This window comes from Mustelus asterias, chromosome 3 (genome assembly GCF_964213995.1).
Source record: "Mustelus asterias chromosome 3, sMusAst1.hap1.1, whole genome shotgun sequence".
Taxonomy (NCBI): Eukaryota; Metazoa; Chordata; class Chondrichthyes; order Carcharhiniformes; family Triakidae; genus Mustelus; species Mustelus asterias.
In genome coordinates this window covers 88,682,778-88,698,399 of record NC_135803.1, presented here as the reverse complement: position 1 = coordinate 88,698,399, position 15,622 = coordinate 88,682,778, and the positions used below count along the sequence as shown (strand labels likewise).

At 47.0% G+C, this 15,622-nt stretch overlaps 2 protein-coding genes across 6 annotated transcripts in view; one reads left to right on the top strand and one right to left on the bottom strand.

Annotated features, from left to right (window-relative positions):
• tmcc1a (transmembrane and coiled-coil domain family 1a) overlaps positions 1-2,377 on the bottom strand; it is a 145,669-nt gene extending 143,292 nt beyond the window's left edge. For 2 of the 4 annotated variants that reach the window (XM_078209301.1, XM_078209303.1), the window contains exons 1-2: positions 2,200-2,317; positions 858-1,027 (exon numbers count right to left, since the gene is read on the bottom strand). The gene's annotated coding sequence lies outside the window, so the exon portion shown is untranslated. Of the gene's footprint in view, positions 1-857; positions 1,028-2,199 lie in introns of all 4 variants that reach the window. The other 2 variants (XM_078209300.1, XM_078209302.1) reach the window with 2 other exon arrangements.
• A 140-nt stretch (positions 2,378-2,517) lies between these two features.
• abhd14a (abhydrolase domain containing 14A) overlaps positions 2,518-15,622 on the top strand; it is a 32,408-nt gene continuing 19,303 nt past the window's right edge. Inside the window, exons 1-3 of one of the 2 annotated variants that reach the window (XM_078209297.1) lie at positions 2,518-2,601; positions 6,032-6,296; positions 8,454-8,569. In XM_078209297.1, coding sequence (XP_078065423.1) covers positions 6,040-6,296; positions 8,454-8,569 — 373 coding nt within the window. In that variant the 5' untranslated portion in view covers positions 2,518-2,601; positions 6,032-6,039. Of the gene's footprint in view, positions 2,602-3,291; positions 3,403-6,031; positions 6,297-8,453; positions 8,570-15,622 lie in introns of those variants that run through there. The other variant, XM_078209298.1, reaches the window with a different exon arrangement.

Below are 15,622 nucleotides of genomic sequence, written 5' to 3'. Positions count from 1 at the left end.
GTATCTGAAACCTAATCTCACCTGCCTCACTCTCAGTTCAGGCTGGCACACAAGGGCAGAGGAAATAGGAGCAGCCCGTCAAGCCTGCTCCATCATTCAATCCAACCATGGCTGATCTCAGGTTTTAACTTCATTGTCCCACCCACTCCCCACATCCTTAATTCCCTGACAGAGCAAAAGTCTTTCTGTCCCAGCCTTAAATATATTCAACAATGGAGCATCCACAACCTTCTGGGATAGAAAATTCCAAAGATTCACAACCCTTTGAGTGAAGACATGTCTCCTAGTCTCAATCCTAAATGATTGGCCCTCTTATCCTGAGACTGAGCCCCCGTGATTTAGATTCTCCGAACAGGGAAAACAATCTCTTCATGCCTACCCTGTCAAACCCGCTTAGAATATTACATGTATCAATGAGATCACCTCTCATTCTTCTCAACTCCAGAGTATCAGTCCAGTTTACTCAGCCTCATCATAGGACAGTCTCCTCATCCGAGGGACCAATCTAGTGAACCTTCACTATACTGCCTCCAATGAACGTATATCCTTCCTTAAATATGGAGGCCAAAATTGTACAATGTTCCAGATGTGGAACCACCAAAAACCCGTTCAACTGTAACTGGATTTCTTTATTCCTATACTCCAATCTCCCCGCATTAAAAGTCAAGATGTCATTTGCTTTTTGAATCGTTTGCTGTACCCCCACATGCTAACATTCAGTGTCCGACTCTCTAAACATCAAAATTTAAAAGTTTAATGTCTTTTAAATAATATTCTGCTTTGCTTTTCCCTGTGTTGTGCTTACTCCTGAACACAGTTTCAATTCCCATACCCTGTCCATTACAAGGACCACTTACTTCCATCCTGCTATTGCCTGCATTCGGGGTAGGGGGTTTTGTGGTGCAGTGGATAGCGTTCCTGCCTCTTGACAGCTCCAGGTTCAAATCCCACTCCAGGACTCCTGGAATGTGTGTTCATATCTGGAAATCCTTCCAATATGCCAGGCAGTTGAGAGTGGAAGAGGTTCCTGGTCAGCCATAAAGCAGAAGGAAATGGCAAACAATTACAGTACTTTACCATGCATAATCATGGAGCAATCCATGGTCAACAACACCCTCCAAGAGCATGGTACCTGAAGCAAATGGGCTGCTTACACAAAACTTCACTGATTCATCCTAACCTCACCTTGTCCAGGCTTCACCAAACAACTGCAACTAAATACAGCACACCTGTCTGCACCCATCATTCATCACCCTGTCAGTGCACTAATTCAAGATCCTCCTCAACTACACAACACTATACTCCTGTCTGCAGTGTATCCTACCCAGCTCTACGCCACCCCAGAGACGGAGATTTCTAGTCTCTGATCGCTGCTCAAATGATCTCCTCAAATCCACCCGCCACCTGGTCTGTAACCTCCCTCCGGGGTCTCCATAAACCCCTCGCAACTGACTCCACCACCCAAACATGAAACAGGGTGGGGATATTCTGCTGGATAGATATGAGCAGCTGTTTTAAGCCCAAAACTGATACAGCATTAGTTCTTGCCATAATGTTGTGACAGACATATAGATAGAGGGGCAGACACTCGAGTATTGACAGCACAAAGTACAGCATCAGCTGGGCATTGATAATGCAGACATCCTTCAAGAGTGACTGAAAAAGTGAGTGGGGATATCAGGGTCAAGCTGAGAAACCCACAGGTCATGATGGGGAGATGCCGGCGTTGGACTGGGGTAAACACAGTAAGGAGTCTAACAACACCAGGTTAAAGTCCAACAGGTTTTTTTGGTAACCCACAGGTAACAGGGTCATTGCTTCAGGGCCATGTTAGAGGTCAATAAGTCAGGAGCCAGCCGTCACTGGTTGGAGACTAGCACCAATAGGTCAACAACGGGGTCAGCAAATGGTCAAGCAATCAGCGAGCAGTCAGGGGTCAGAGTGGTCAAGGGCCAGCGAGGGGGTCAGAGATCAGTGACGGGTCAGCAAGCAGTCCGAGGTCAGTAGGAGTCCAACGGTCAGCAAGGGGTCAGAGGTCAACAGGGGGATCAGTGGGAGTCAGAGGTCAGCAGGGTGTCATGGGTCAAGGAGGGGTCAGAGGTCAGCAGGGTGTCATGGGTCAGCGAGTGGTCAGGGATGGAGCTCCGCCCTGCTGCCCAGTAGGCTGCAGGGACAGGATGGTGCTGAGCTGCTACCTACCGGACTCGGTGCACTGCAGCCGGGGCTGGGCCAGCAGGAGAGCTGCTGAGCGCAGTGGGAAAGCCCAGGGCCCCCCGGCACATCGGCAGAGCCGCAGGGCTGCGACTCCAGGTCCCACACCCACACCGGGAGCCCAAGTCAGAGAGGCCCTAGCGTCACCCTGCCGCGTCATCACGTCTGCGTGACCGGATGACGTTCTGCGCTGGCAGCCAAACAGCAAGCAGACGCCGGCAGCGTGATAGCGTCACCGAATCCGCGGCCAATCAGGAGGCACGCCCCGAGCCCCGCCTACAGACCCTGGCGTCGCGGCAGCTGGAAGACTGATTGACGTGTCAGCGCTTCGCCAATCGGAGGTGGAGCGCCCGTTGTCATGGTGACTGGGGGCGGGGCTGTAACATGAAGGTAAGACTGATGCACTGGAACAGAGTTTCCCGTTCTGTGCTGCCGCAGCCACCCTCCACCCGCTACTCCCTCCCCACCCCCTACTCCCTCCCCACTCCCCCCGCAACTCCCTCCCGCCCCACCCTTCTCAACCGCCCCCAAACCCCCCCCTCCCGGAGGAACATCTCCCACACAAACAAAGAAAATTACAGCACAGGAACAGGCCCTTCGGCCCTCCAAGCCTGCACCGACCATGCTGCCTGACTGAACTAAAACCCCCTACCCTTCCGGGGACCACATCCCTCTATTCCCATCCTATTCATGGATTTGTCAAGACGCCCCTTAAAAGTCACTCGGCTTCCACTACCTCCCCCGGCAGCGAATTCCAGACACCCACCACCCTCTGTGTAAAAAAAAACTTGTCTCATCCACTCCTATTGAGATCTCTGAAATATCCAGCAATATCTATTAAATGGGAACATTGCGTATTGATAAGGCTGCTGTGCCTTTTCAGAAACTTCTTCCCATGATTTTCATTCCGTGCTGATCTAGAAAAGTCAGAGTACCATGTGACAGATTCATTCACGAGCTGTATTGAGGAACTTGGAGATGGGCCAAGCAGATTTATGAGACACCCAGCAATTGAAATATATAAAATATTAGCACCGATGTGGTGTGCTAGATTTGATGTACAGAGTAATGCATCATAGAGTTTTCGTACTTATACAGATAGATGGGAGTAGCAAGTTAAGGCCACGGCACAGATCCTTATCCATACTCCAACGCAATGACTTCAACCCCCGAAGTATATACCTAACCTGGGTAATAATTTGCCTCCAAATCTATGAACATTATTTACAACAAACATTCTCCAATTTGAAGCTTTGTTGAATGTATCGGGAAGTCCATGCATCTATAGACATTCCACCTGACGAAAACTTTAGTTACTTCCTCAAAATATTGACAAATGTGTGTTGGCTTTCTGTAATTGACTCAAAGATTTCTCATTGCTCAGTCACACTTTTAAAATCCATCAGGTTCGGGGGATTTGTAAGCCTTTCGTGCCAATATTTTTCTAATATTGTTTTCTTGCTACTTGAACTGGATTGAGTTCCAGTCCTTGGTTACTGAGAATAATATAAAATAATTGCAAGGATGTAGTGTGATTAGGATTTATTTGCAGAGCAGTGTAAGATAGAATGGACCCATTATTTAGTAAAGATGGGGCTATATCTGAAAGTGTGAAGGGTAAAAGAATGAGTGGGGATTTTCACAGTAACTTCATTGCAATGTAACGTCATTGCAATGTAAGCCTACTTGTGACTAATAAATAAACTTTATGTGATATCATAGAATCCCTACAGGGCAGAAGGAGGCCATTCGGCCTTTGAGAGATGTATCTTAAACAATTGTCAATTCTATTGACAGTGCCATGACATGTAGGCAGTGTGCAATTAGAACATAGAACAGCACAGAACAGGCCCTTCGGCCCACGATGTTGTGCCGAGCTTTATCTGAAACCAAGATCAAGCTATCCCACTCCTTATCATCCTGGTGTGCTCCATGTGCCTATCCAATAACCGCTTAAATGTTCCTAAAGTGTCTGACTCCACTACCACTGCAGGCAGTCCATTCCACACCCCAACCGCTCTCTGCGTAAAGAACCTACCTCTGATATCTTTCCTATATCTCCCACCATGAACCCTATAGTTATGCCCCCTTGTAATAGCTCCATCCACCCGAGGAAATAGTCTTTGAACGTTCACTCTATCTATCCCCTTCATCATTTTATAAACCTCTATTAAGTCTCCCCTCAGCCTCCTCCGCTCCAGAGAGAACAGCCCTAGCTCCCTCAACCTTTCCTCATAAGACCTACCCTCCAAACCAGGCAGCATCCTGGTAAATCTCCTCTGCACTCTTTCCAGCGCTTCCACATCCTTCTTAGTGAGGTGACCAGAACTGCACACAATATTCCAAATGTGGTCTCACCAAGGTCCTGTACAGTTGCAGCATAACCCCACGGCTCTTAAACTCCAACCCCCTGTTAATAAAAGCTAACACATTATAGGCCTTCTTCACAGCTCTATCCACTTGAGTGGCAACCTTTAGAGATCTGTGGATATGGACCCCAAGATCTCTCTGTTCCTCCACAGTCTTCAGAACCCTACCTTTGACCCTGTAATCCACATTTAAATTAGTCCTACCAAAATGAATCACCTCACATTTATCAGGGTTAAACTCCATTTGCCATTTTTCAGCTCAGCTTTGCATCCTATCTATGTCTCTTTGCAGCCTACAACAGCCCTCCACCTCATCCACTACTCCACCAATCTTGGTGTCATCAGCAAATTTACTGATCCACCCTTCAGCCCCCTCCTCTAAGTCATTAATAAAATTCACAAAGAGCAGAGGACCAAGCACTGATCCCTGTGGCACTCCGCTAGCAACCTGCCTCCAGTCCGAAAATTTTCCATCCACCACCACCCTCTGCCTTCAATCAGATAGCCAGTTACCTATCCAATCGGCCAACTTTCCCTCTATCCCACACCTCCTTACTTTCATCATAAGCCGACCATGGGGGACCTTATCAAACGCCTTACTAAAATCCATGTATATGACATCAACTGCCCTACCTTCATCAACACACTTAGTTACCTCCTCAAAAAATTCAATCAAATTTGTGAGGCACGACTTGCCCTTCACGAATCCGTGCTGACTATCCCGGATTAATCCGCATCTTTCTAAATGGTCGTAAATCCCATCCCTAAGGACCTTTTCCATCAATTTACCAACCACCGAAGTAAGACTAACCGGTCTATAATTACCAGGGTCATTTCTATTCCCTTTCTTAAACAGAGGAACAACATTCGCCACTCTCCAGTCCTCTGGCACCATCCCCGTGGACAGTGAGGACCCAAAGATCAAAGCCAAAGGCTCTGCAATCTCATCCCTTGCCTCCCAAAGAATCCTAGGATATATTTCATCAGGCCCAGGGGACTTATCGACCTTCAGTTTATTCAAAACTGCCAGGACATCCTCCCTCCGTACATCTATTTCTTCCAACCTATTAGCCTGTAACACCTTCTCTTCCTCAAAAACATGGCCCCTCTCCTTGGTGAACACTGAAGAAAAGTATTCATTCATCACCTAGCCTATCTCTACTGACTCCATACACAAGTTCCCACTACTGTCCTTGACCGGCCCTAACCTCACCCTGGTCATTCTTTTATTCTTCACATAAGAGTAAAAATTAGCAATGCTAGAAGTCAAGATCTACTATACTTAACTCCGATGAATACTATCTGCATGTAGCCTTCAAATAAGGAGTCCACATTATTGTTTCATCAATCCTTGTGTATGATTGGTACATTAATGTTGAGAAGATGTGGTTATTAAAGAAAATGCTGTACCTGTGTTATTGGGTTTTGATGTTCCTTTGTTGTAATTCCAGATTTCTTGATGCTGAGGAAAACCATGCACACCTGTTCCTTTCATCGATTCGGATTGCTGACTTTCCTGTTTGTTGTTGGTGCCACACTTGTGGCCTACTATTTCCTTCCCCACACCTCAGGGCCAGATCAGGAATTCAACATGGCGAACACTAACGAGCTCTCAGTCAATGCCACTGTGCAGAAAACCCCAAAATCAGCATCCTCAGAGGTTTTCTACCGTGAATCATTACCTCCAGAGAAGGGTGGAGAAAGCCAGCAGCCAAGGTAAATGGGTGCATTTAATCTCCAGTTAGAGTCTGCAGCACATAGACCATTTATACAGGAACTGTTACTATCGACCTACAGCCTCATTTGTAGAAACACGATTGCTTACGTCATCTTTGTACATGGTATTTTCCTATCACACTTGCTTCTTTTGATTTTGAGCACAAAGATTAGGTTTGAACCTTGATCCGGCAGCACGGTGGCACAGTGGTTAGCACTACTGCCTCACAGCGTCAGGAACCCAGATTCGATTCCAGCCTTGGATGACTGTCTGGTATTTGCACATTCTCACTGTATCTGTGTGGGTTTCCTCCAGGTGCTCCGGTTTCCTCCCACACTCCAAAGATACGAGCTCTCAGTCAATGTCACTGTGCAGAAAACCCCAAAATCAGCATCCTCAGAGGTTTTCTACCGTGAATCATTACCTCCAGAGAAGGGTGGAGAAAGCCAGCAGCCAAGGTAAATGGGTGCATTTAATCTCCAGTTAGATCTTCAAAATCACCTCCAGCGTCATGTGAGTGCGGCTATAAGGCCGGCGGTATCTCTCCCCCGTCCAAGAGATGCCAGCGATCTCATGGCCATGGGAAATTGCACCTCAGTGTCAGGGGGATTCAGCAGGGTAAATATGTGGGGTTACAGGGATAGGGCCTGGGTGGGATTGTTGTCAGTTCAGACTCAATGACAGCCTCCTTCTGCACTGGAGGGATTCTATGATTTCTTTGCTCAGTTTTTGTCCTTAGGTGAGTGGTGTCTCTGCCAGTCTATCTCTCCTTCTGGCTTCTTCGTGAACATCTTGCTAGGTCACAACAAGTGCTGCATTTAGAGCTAAGACTTGAGCAAGAGGGCACAAGTGTGCCACATAGCTGGATGGGTATGATTTCAACAGGAATCTCTCCTTATCATTTTACTTCTCTGTTTTGTATTTCCACTGAGCATGAGTGTGGCATAAAAAGTGACATGGTGGGATTTCACCACCGGGTGGATGCGATGCAATTTCACCTGACTATTCAAAGACCCAGTTGAGAGATGAGTGGGTGATGGAGCTGAGAGGATTATGCGGTGAAATGAGAACATAGAGATGGCAGGAAGGAGAACGAAGGTTTATGAAGCCTTGGTTTATGAAGCCTTCGCTGAGTGTTTTTCGGTGCAGTTAGGCTAAGGAGGAAGATTGTGTTTCCCAGCAACAGAAAAAGAAACCTTGCTGCCATCACAAAGAAGGCATGTTTGGCATTGTCACAGGAACAGAGCATGAGGAGCACTGCTATCACAAAAGCTTCGATGATGACTTGTCCAGCTCAACAAACTTCAAGATGTGCTGAGATCTCACTTTGCCTTGTCCAGCATTCCCCATTCACAGCATCCCCACACTTAGTTCACTTCCATCAGCATTAACTGTTACGTTTGTATTCAGAGCACTCTGATCCTCACCATCCTTCATCTACCACTGCCACTCACCCCGATCCTCACATAAGCTAAAATCCTCCTGTGATTCTCAACACAGATCTTCCACTGGAATGTTTCACTGCATTCCAATGTCACTTGTGACCAACAATCCCTGTGTGGTTGTAAGGCAACTTGTAAGTTCCTGGGCAGGACACACACAAGGCGGTCCTACCAAATAATTTAAAGGGACCGTGTGCCAAAAATAAATTAATACAAAAGCAGAGAGTTTATGCTTCAGTTTTACAGGGCATTGGTGAGGCCACACTAGAGTATTGTGTACAGTATCAGGCTCCTTATTAAAGGAAAGATGTAAAATGTGTTAGAAGCAGTTCAGAGGAGGTTTACTGGACTAATACCAGGAATGGGCGGCTTGTCTTATGAGGAAAGATTGGAGAGCTTAGGTTTGTGTCCATTGAAGTATAGAAGAGTAAGAGGTGACTTGACTAAAATATATTGCCTTTCTTCTCTGCGCTCCAATTAACTCTGTGTCTGTGCAGCCTGGGGCACTCATCTCTGCTCCTGTCAGACCCGGCCTGAGGGAGAAAGGTTGGGTGAGTCAGGGTCTCTGGAATTTCAACCAGGGTGAGTCCATCCAGGGTGTCAATCTGCCAGGGATTGGCACTCCCAGCAAGTTACAGGTGATTTAAGCTCTAACAGTCCTTGCTCCTCTAATGTTACATTTCAGTAACACCTTGCATCATTTTGTTTGTTCAGCTTGGAGATACTCCTGCTTCATGGACAGTCCTTCAACTCAAAGACCTGGGAGAGTCTGGGAACACTCAAAATGCTCGCGCAACATGGATACAGAGCTGTAGCAATGGACTTACCAGGTAAGGCATTTCAGGCAGTCTTATGAAGTTATTGGTTAGGTCTCCCACATTGGAATGTATGCAAATCGAACACCAGAGGCAGTGGTGTAGTGGTATTGTCACTGGATAGGTAGCCCAAAGAGCCAGAACAAGATCTGAGGACCTGGGTTCAAATCCCAGCATGGCAGATGGTGAAATTTAAATTCAATAAAAATTTGGAATAAAAAGTCTGATGATGACCATAAAACCATTGTCGATTGTTGGAAAAACCCACCTGGTTCTGTAGAGAGAGGTAACTCTCAGAGAGCGATGATAGATACTGCTCTCTCCAGGTTTGCTTACTGATGGCGAACTCCCCCAAAGTGTATTGTCAGGACAATCTGCAGAATCAGAAAAGACCCTCTGCCTATTCAAACCCATTGCTTCTTTGGGATTTTAAAAGTAAATATGGATTGAAATTACCATCTGGTCATTATCAACCCAAGTGTAGCCTTAGTTTTAGACTGGAAAAAAAATAGCAAACTTTTGTTTCTCTTTAAACTTTCTCCTTAAAGTCAGAGAGTCTGGCCTGTCTTCACTCAGTCAGGTTGGGTTAGGAATGTAAGGATTGTTTGCTATTGTGAATCACAGTTTTTGGTTTTGATGTAAAATGAGGCACAGAATTCAGTTTTGACACTCAAACATTAAAAGCACTGTGATTTTGACAAATAAAAAGGCTGATCACTCCAAGTCTTGTACTCGTTAGGATCACTTGGCAACAATCAATTGACTCAACAGGAAATGGCCTTAAATCCAGAAAGGTCTGCCTTGTTTTACTCGGCATTGCTGTCGCTAGTTGATATACTGGAATTGCTGCCTTGCCTCAGTTTCGACTCCTGGTACGGCCTTTGCTGACCCAGTATTCACTCCTTTCTCTCCACATATCACAGATACCACCATTTCAGTTCTCTGCCCAAGGGCAGCTCCAACCCATAACACCAAGACTTCTACCATGATAGGGCAAGGAGTCAACTTCCTAATCCACCCCAGCCGGAATGGGGATTAAACCCCTTGCTGTTGGCATCAATCTGATCCTCCCCAGTCATCCAGCCAACTGAACCAACCAACCAACTGACTGAGTCTGAGTGGCTGTGGCAACAGACACTTTCCCCGCATGTTGTAGTCTGGAGCTATGGATGGTGATGGTAAACATACAAGATAGGAGCAGGAGGAGGCCATTTGGCCTTTCGAGCCTGCTCCGCCATTTATCACGATCATGGCTGATCGTCCAACTCAATAGAATAATCCTGCCTTCTCCCCATAACCTTTGATCCCATTCGCCCCAAGTGCTATAACCAATCAACCTAACCCAATAAACCTTGTTGAAGCGCCCATAGATAACACTTTCCTCATGTAATGGAAGATTCTCAGTCAATAGCAGATTGAAGATGATGATGATGGAGATTTGCCCCTTGTATTTGTGATACAAGAATCTGATCCCACCAGTGACTAGGTTTATAGAACATAGAACATTACAGCGCAGAACAGGCCCTTCGGCCCACGATGTTGCACCGACCAGTTACAAACAAAAAAAAAAAGTGACCCTCCAACCTAAACCAATTTCTTATCGTCCATGAATCTATCTACGGCTCTCTTAAACGCCCCCAAACTAGGCGCATTTACAACTGATGCTGGTAGGGCATTCCAATCCCTCACCACTCTCTGGGTAAAGAACCTACCCCTGACATCGGTCCTGTAACTACCCCCCCTCAATTTAAAGCCATGCCCCCTCGTGCTGGATTTCTCCATCAGAGGAAAAAGGCTATCACTATCCACCCTATCTAATCCTCTAATCATCTTATATGTTTCAATAAGATCCCCTCTTAGCCGCCGCCTTTCCAGCGAAAACAATCCCAACTCACTCAGCCTCTCCACATAGGATCTCCCCTCCATACCAGGCAACATCCTGGTAAACCTCCTCTGCACCTTCTCCAAAGCCTCCACATCCTTCCTGTAATGTGGGGACCAGAACTGCACACAGTACTCCAAGTGCGGCCGCACCAGAGTTGTGTACAGTAGCAACATAACGCTACGACTCCTAAATTCAATCCCCCTACCAATAAACGCCAAGACACCATATGCCTTCTTAACAACCTTATCTACTTGATTCCCAACTTTCAGGGATCTATGTACACATACACCTAGATCCCTCTGCTCCTCCACACTATTCAAAGTCCTCCCGTTAGCCCTATACTCAACACATCTGTTATTCCTACCAAAGTGAATTACCTCACACTTCTCCGCATTAAACTCCATCCGCCACCTCTCGGCCCAACATTGCAACCTGTCTAAGTCTTCCTGCAAACTACGACACCCTGCCTCACTGTCTACCACACCACCGACTTTGGTGTCATCAGCAAATTTGCTAATCCTAATTATTGGGTGAGGTTGATTGGTTATGCTGCATTGACCTAGTTTCGGGGGGATTAGCAGGGTAAATGTGTGGAGGTATGGGGATAGGAAGGGATTGTTGTTGGTGCAGGCTCAATGGGCTGAATGGTCTCCTTCTGTACTGTAGGGATTCTATGATTCATCTGCTTCTCTTAGTCCAAGTTGTCCCAGCAGACTCTTGACAAATTGCTTAGATTTAATGGACTTGATGCACCAGCTTTCCAAGTGGAGTTTTTCTTTTATCCTTTTGTGAATGTTGTGAATATTGCTGGCTAGGCCAGCATTTGTTGCTCATTCCTAATTGCCCTGGAGGTGGTGGCAGTGAACTGACTTATTGAACCACGGCAGTCCATGTGGTGAGTATTCCGTAACACTCCTGACTTATACCTTGTCGGTGGTGGATAGGCTTTGGGGAGTCAGGAGGTGGGTCACTCACGACAGGATTCTGAGCCTCTCACCCGCTCTAGTAGCCATAAATAATGGCTGGTCCAGTTTAGTTTCTTGTCAGTGGTAACCCCCAGGATGTTCATAGTGGGGGATGCAGCAATGGTAATTCCATTGAGTGTCAAGGAGCAATAGTTAGATTCTTGCTTTTACATGGTCATTGCCTGGTACTTGTGTGGCACAGCTATATCCTGAACGTTGTCCGACATGGATATTGCTGCATTTGGACGTGGACTGCTTCAGTATCTGAGGAGTTGTGAATGGTGCTGAACATTGTGCAGTCATCAATGAACATCCCTAATTCTAACCTTATGATGGAAGGAAGGTCATTGAAGAGGCTGCTGAAGATGGTTGGACATTACCATGAGGAACTCCTGCAGTGAGGTACTAAGATGATTGATCTTCAACAACTACAGCCACCTTTCTGTGCCCAGTATAGTGGGCAGCACGGTGGCACAGTGGTTACCACTGCTACCTCACAGTGCTAGAGACCCGGGTTCAATTCCAGCCTTGGGTCACTGTCTCTGTGGAGTTTGCACATTCTCCCCATTTCTGCGTGGGTTTCCTCCGGGTGCTCCCGTTTCATCCCACACTCCAAAGATGTGCAGATTAGATGGATTGGCCATGTTAAATTGCTCCTTTGTGTCGAAAGATGTATAGATTAGGGAGATTAGCCATGGTAAATGTGCAGGGTTACGGGGAAAGGGTGGGGAGGTGGGCTTAGGTAAGATGTTCTTCTGGAACAGGGCAGACTTGATGGGCCAAATGGCCTCTCTGCACTGTAGGGACTCCATGTTTCTGTGGTTTGACTCCAACCAGTGGAGAGCTTTCCCCGATTCCCATTGACTCCAGTTTTGCGAGGGCTCCTTGATGCCATACTCGTTCCAATGCTGCCTTGATGTCAAGGGCAGCCACTCTCACCTCACCTCTGGAATTCAACTCTTTTGTCTAAGTTTGAACCAAGGCTGTAATGAGGTCAGGAACAGAGTGATAGTGCTGTTGATGACCCCTTCCATCACTTCACTGATGATCGAGAGTAGACTGAAGGGGCAGTAATTGGCTGGGTTGGATTTGCCCTGTTTCTTGTGCACAGACATACCTGGGCAATTTTCCATATTGCTGGGTAGATGCCAGTGTTGTAACTTTACTGGAACAGTTTGGCTAGGGGTGCGGCAAGTTCTGGAGCACAAGTCTTCAGTACTATTGCTGGAAAACTGTCAGGGTCCATTGCCTTTGCAGTATCTAGTGTGTCCATCTGTGTCTTGATATCAGGTGGAGTGAATTAAATTGGTTGAGAACTGAAATCTGTGATGCGGGGACCTCTAGAGGAGACTGAGATGGATCATCCACTTGGCATTTTTCTGGTTGCAGATTGTTGCAAATGCTTCAGCCTTGTCCTTTGCACTGATGTGCTGGACACCTCAATCATTCAGGATGGGGATATTTGTGGATCCTCCTCCTCCAATGAGTTGTTTAATTGTCCACCAGCATTCATGGCTGGATGTGGACTGCAGAACTTAGATCTGATCCATTGGTTGTGGGATTGTGTAGCTCTGTCTGTTGGATCTGGTAAGAAGTCTCACAACACCAGGTTAAAGTTGTGAGACTTCTTACTGTGTTACCCCAGTCCAACGCAGGCATCTCCACATGTTGGATCTGGAGCAGGCAAGGCTGGAAAAGTGCTTGACATGATGCTGGAGCATATTGCCCCCTCGAGTGTGAACTTTCGAAGTGCCAGTCCAATCAGAGAGAAATATGGAGCAGTACATTTAAACTAGGTGAAGGGGAACTAAAGAACCCTAAGGCATTCGATAAATATGTGAAGAGTAAAAGGATGAGACGTGAAGGAATAGGGCCTATAAAAGGTGAAGGCGGGAAAATCAGTACGGGACCAGTAGAAATGGCAGAGGTGCTTAATGAGTATTTTGCCTCGGTTTTCACAGAGGAGAAGGACATGGGTAGATGTACTGTGGGCTTGCGGTGGACTGAAAAGATCGAGTATGTGGACTTTAACAAAGAGGTTGTGCTGGAATCTTTGAATGGCATCAGGATAGATAAGTCGCCGGGTCCAGATGGGATGTACCCCAGGTTACTGTGGGAGACGAGGGAAGAGATTGCAGAGCCTCTGGCGATGATCTTTGCGTCGTCAATGGAGACGGGAGAGGTGCCGGAGGATTGGAGGATTGCGGATGTGGTTCCTATTTTCAAGAAGGGGAATAGGGATAGCCCAGGAAATTACCGACCGGTGAGTCTAACCTCAGTGGTTGGTAAGCTGATGGAGAAGATCCTGAGGGACAAGATTTATGAGCATTTAGAGAGGTTTAGTATGCTCAAGAATACTCAGCATGGCTTTGTCAAAGGCAGATCGTGCCTTACGAGCCTGGTGGAGTTCTTCGAAAATGTGACTAAACACATTGACGAAGGGAAAGCGGTAGACGTGGTTTATATGGATTTTAGCAAGGCGTTCGATAAGGTCCCTCATGCAAGGCTTCTAGAAAAAGTGAGAGGGCATGGGATCCAAGGGGCTGCTGCCCTGTGGATCCCAGAACTGGCTTGCCCAAAGGAGGCAGAGAGTGTGTATAGATGGGTCTTTTTCTAAATGGAGGTCAGTCACCAGTGGTGTGCCCCAGGGATCTGTTCTGGGACCCTTGCTGTTTGTCATTTTCATAAATGACCTGGATGAGGAAGTGGAGGGATGGGTTGGTAAGTTTGCCGACGACACGAAGGTTGGTGGGGTTGTGGATAGTCTGGAGGGATGTCAGAAGTTACAGAGGGACATAGATAGGATGCAAGGCTGGGCGGAGAAGTGGCAGATGGACTTCAACCCAGATAAATGCGTAGTGGTCCATTTTGGCAGGTCAAATGGGATGAAGGAGTACAATATAAAGGGAAAGACTCTTAGTACTGTAGAGGATCAGAAGGACCTTGGGGTCCGGGTCCATAGGACTCTAAAATCGGCCCCGCAGGTGGAGGAGGTGGTTAAGAAGGCGTATGGTGTGCTGGCCTTTATCAATCGAGGGATTGAGTTTAGGAGTCCAGGGATAATGATGCAGCTATATAAGACCCTCGTCCGACCCCACTTGGAGTACTGTGCTCAGTTCTGGTCGCCTCATTACAGGAAGGATATGGAAAAGATTGAAAGGGTGCAGAGGAGATTTACAAGAATGTTGCCTGGATTGAGTGGCATGCCTTATGAGGATAGGCTGAGGGAGCTCGGTCTTTTCTCCTTGGAGAGACGTAGGATGAGAGGAGACCCAATAGAGGTATATAAGATGTTCAGAGGCATAGATCAGGTGGACTCTCAGAGGCTTTTTCCCAGGGTGGAAATGGCTGCTACGAGAGGACACAGATTTAAGGTGCTGGGGGGTAGGTACAGGGGAGATGTTAGGGGTAAGTTTTTCACACAGAGGGTGGTGGGCGAGTGGAATCGGCTGCCGTCAGTGGTGGTGGAGGCAAACTCAATAGGGTCTTTTAAGAGACTCCTGGATGAGTACATGGGACTTAATAGGATGGAGGGTTATAGGTAGGCCTACAAGGTAGGGATATGTTCGGCACAACTTGTGGGGCCGAAGGGCCTGTTTTGTGCTGTAGTTTTCTAACTCCTTCAGCACATATTCCAGCATTTGCATCAATGGAACATTGGATGTAAGGGCCATCCATTAAATCCATGGTCAGTCTTCAATCCCTGCAGTGTATGGTAAATGCGGGAGGCTAGAACGTCAGCTTTGCGTTCCACAGCTATGACCCGTCCTGAAAACCCCCTCCATATGAATGTTTGACCTGCATCTTGGAGATTACACAGCAAACCTGACCGTCGTCAGGAGAACACCATGGCAGATGTCGCCATGCTGCTTTCTGTATTTCAGTGACTGTAAAGGCACAAAGCTTGCTGGGGTTACAGAGTTGTCTGTGTCTCCCCAGTATGTAAGATCATATGCTCACTCGCCTGTGAACATTTAGAAATAGAGAATGGCTGATACAGCAAAACCCTGGTCTGCGTTATGCCGCTTGCTATGCCGCTCCCCACACAATCAATCAATCACTGGGCTTGCGGAACACCACTCCCTATGCAATTAATCACTCACTGGATTTGCGGAACGCCGCTCCCTACACAATCACTCACTGGGCTTGCGGAACGCCGCTCCCTACACAATCACTCACTGGGCTTGCGGAACGCCGCTCCCTACACAATCACTCACT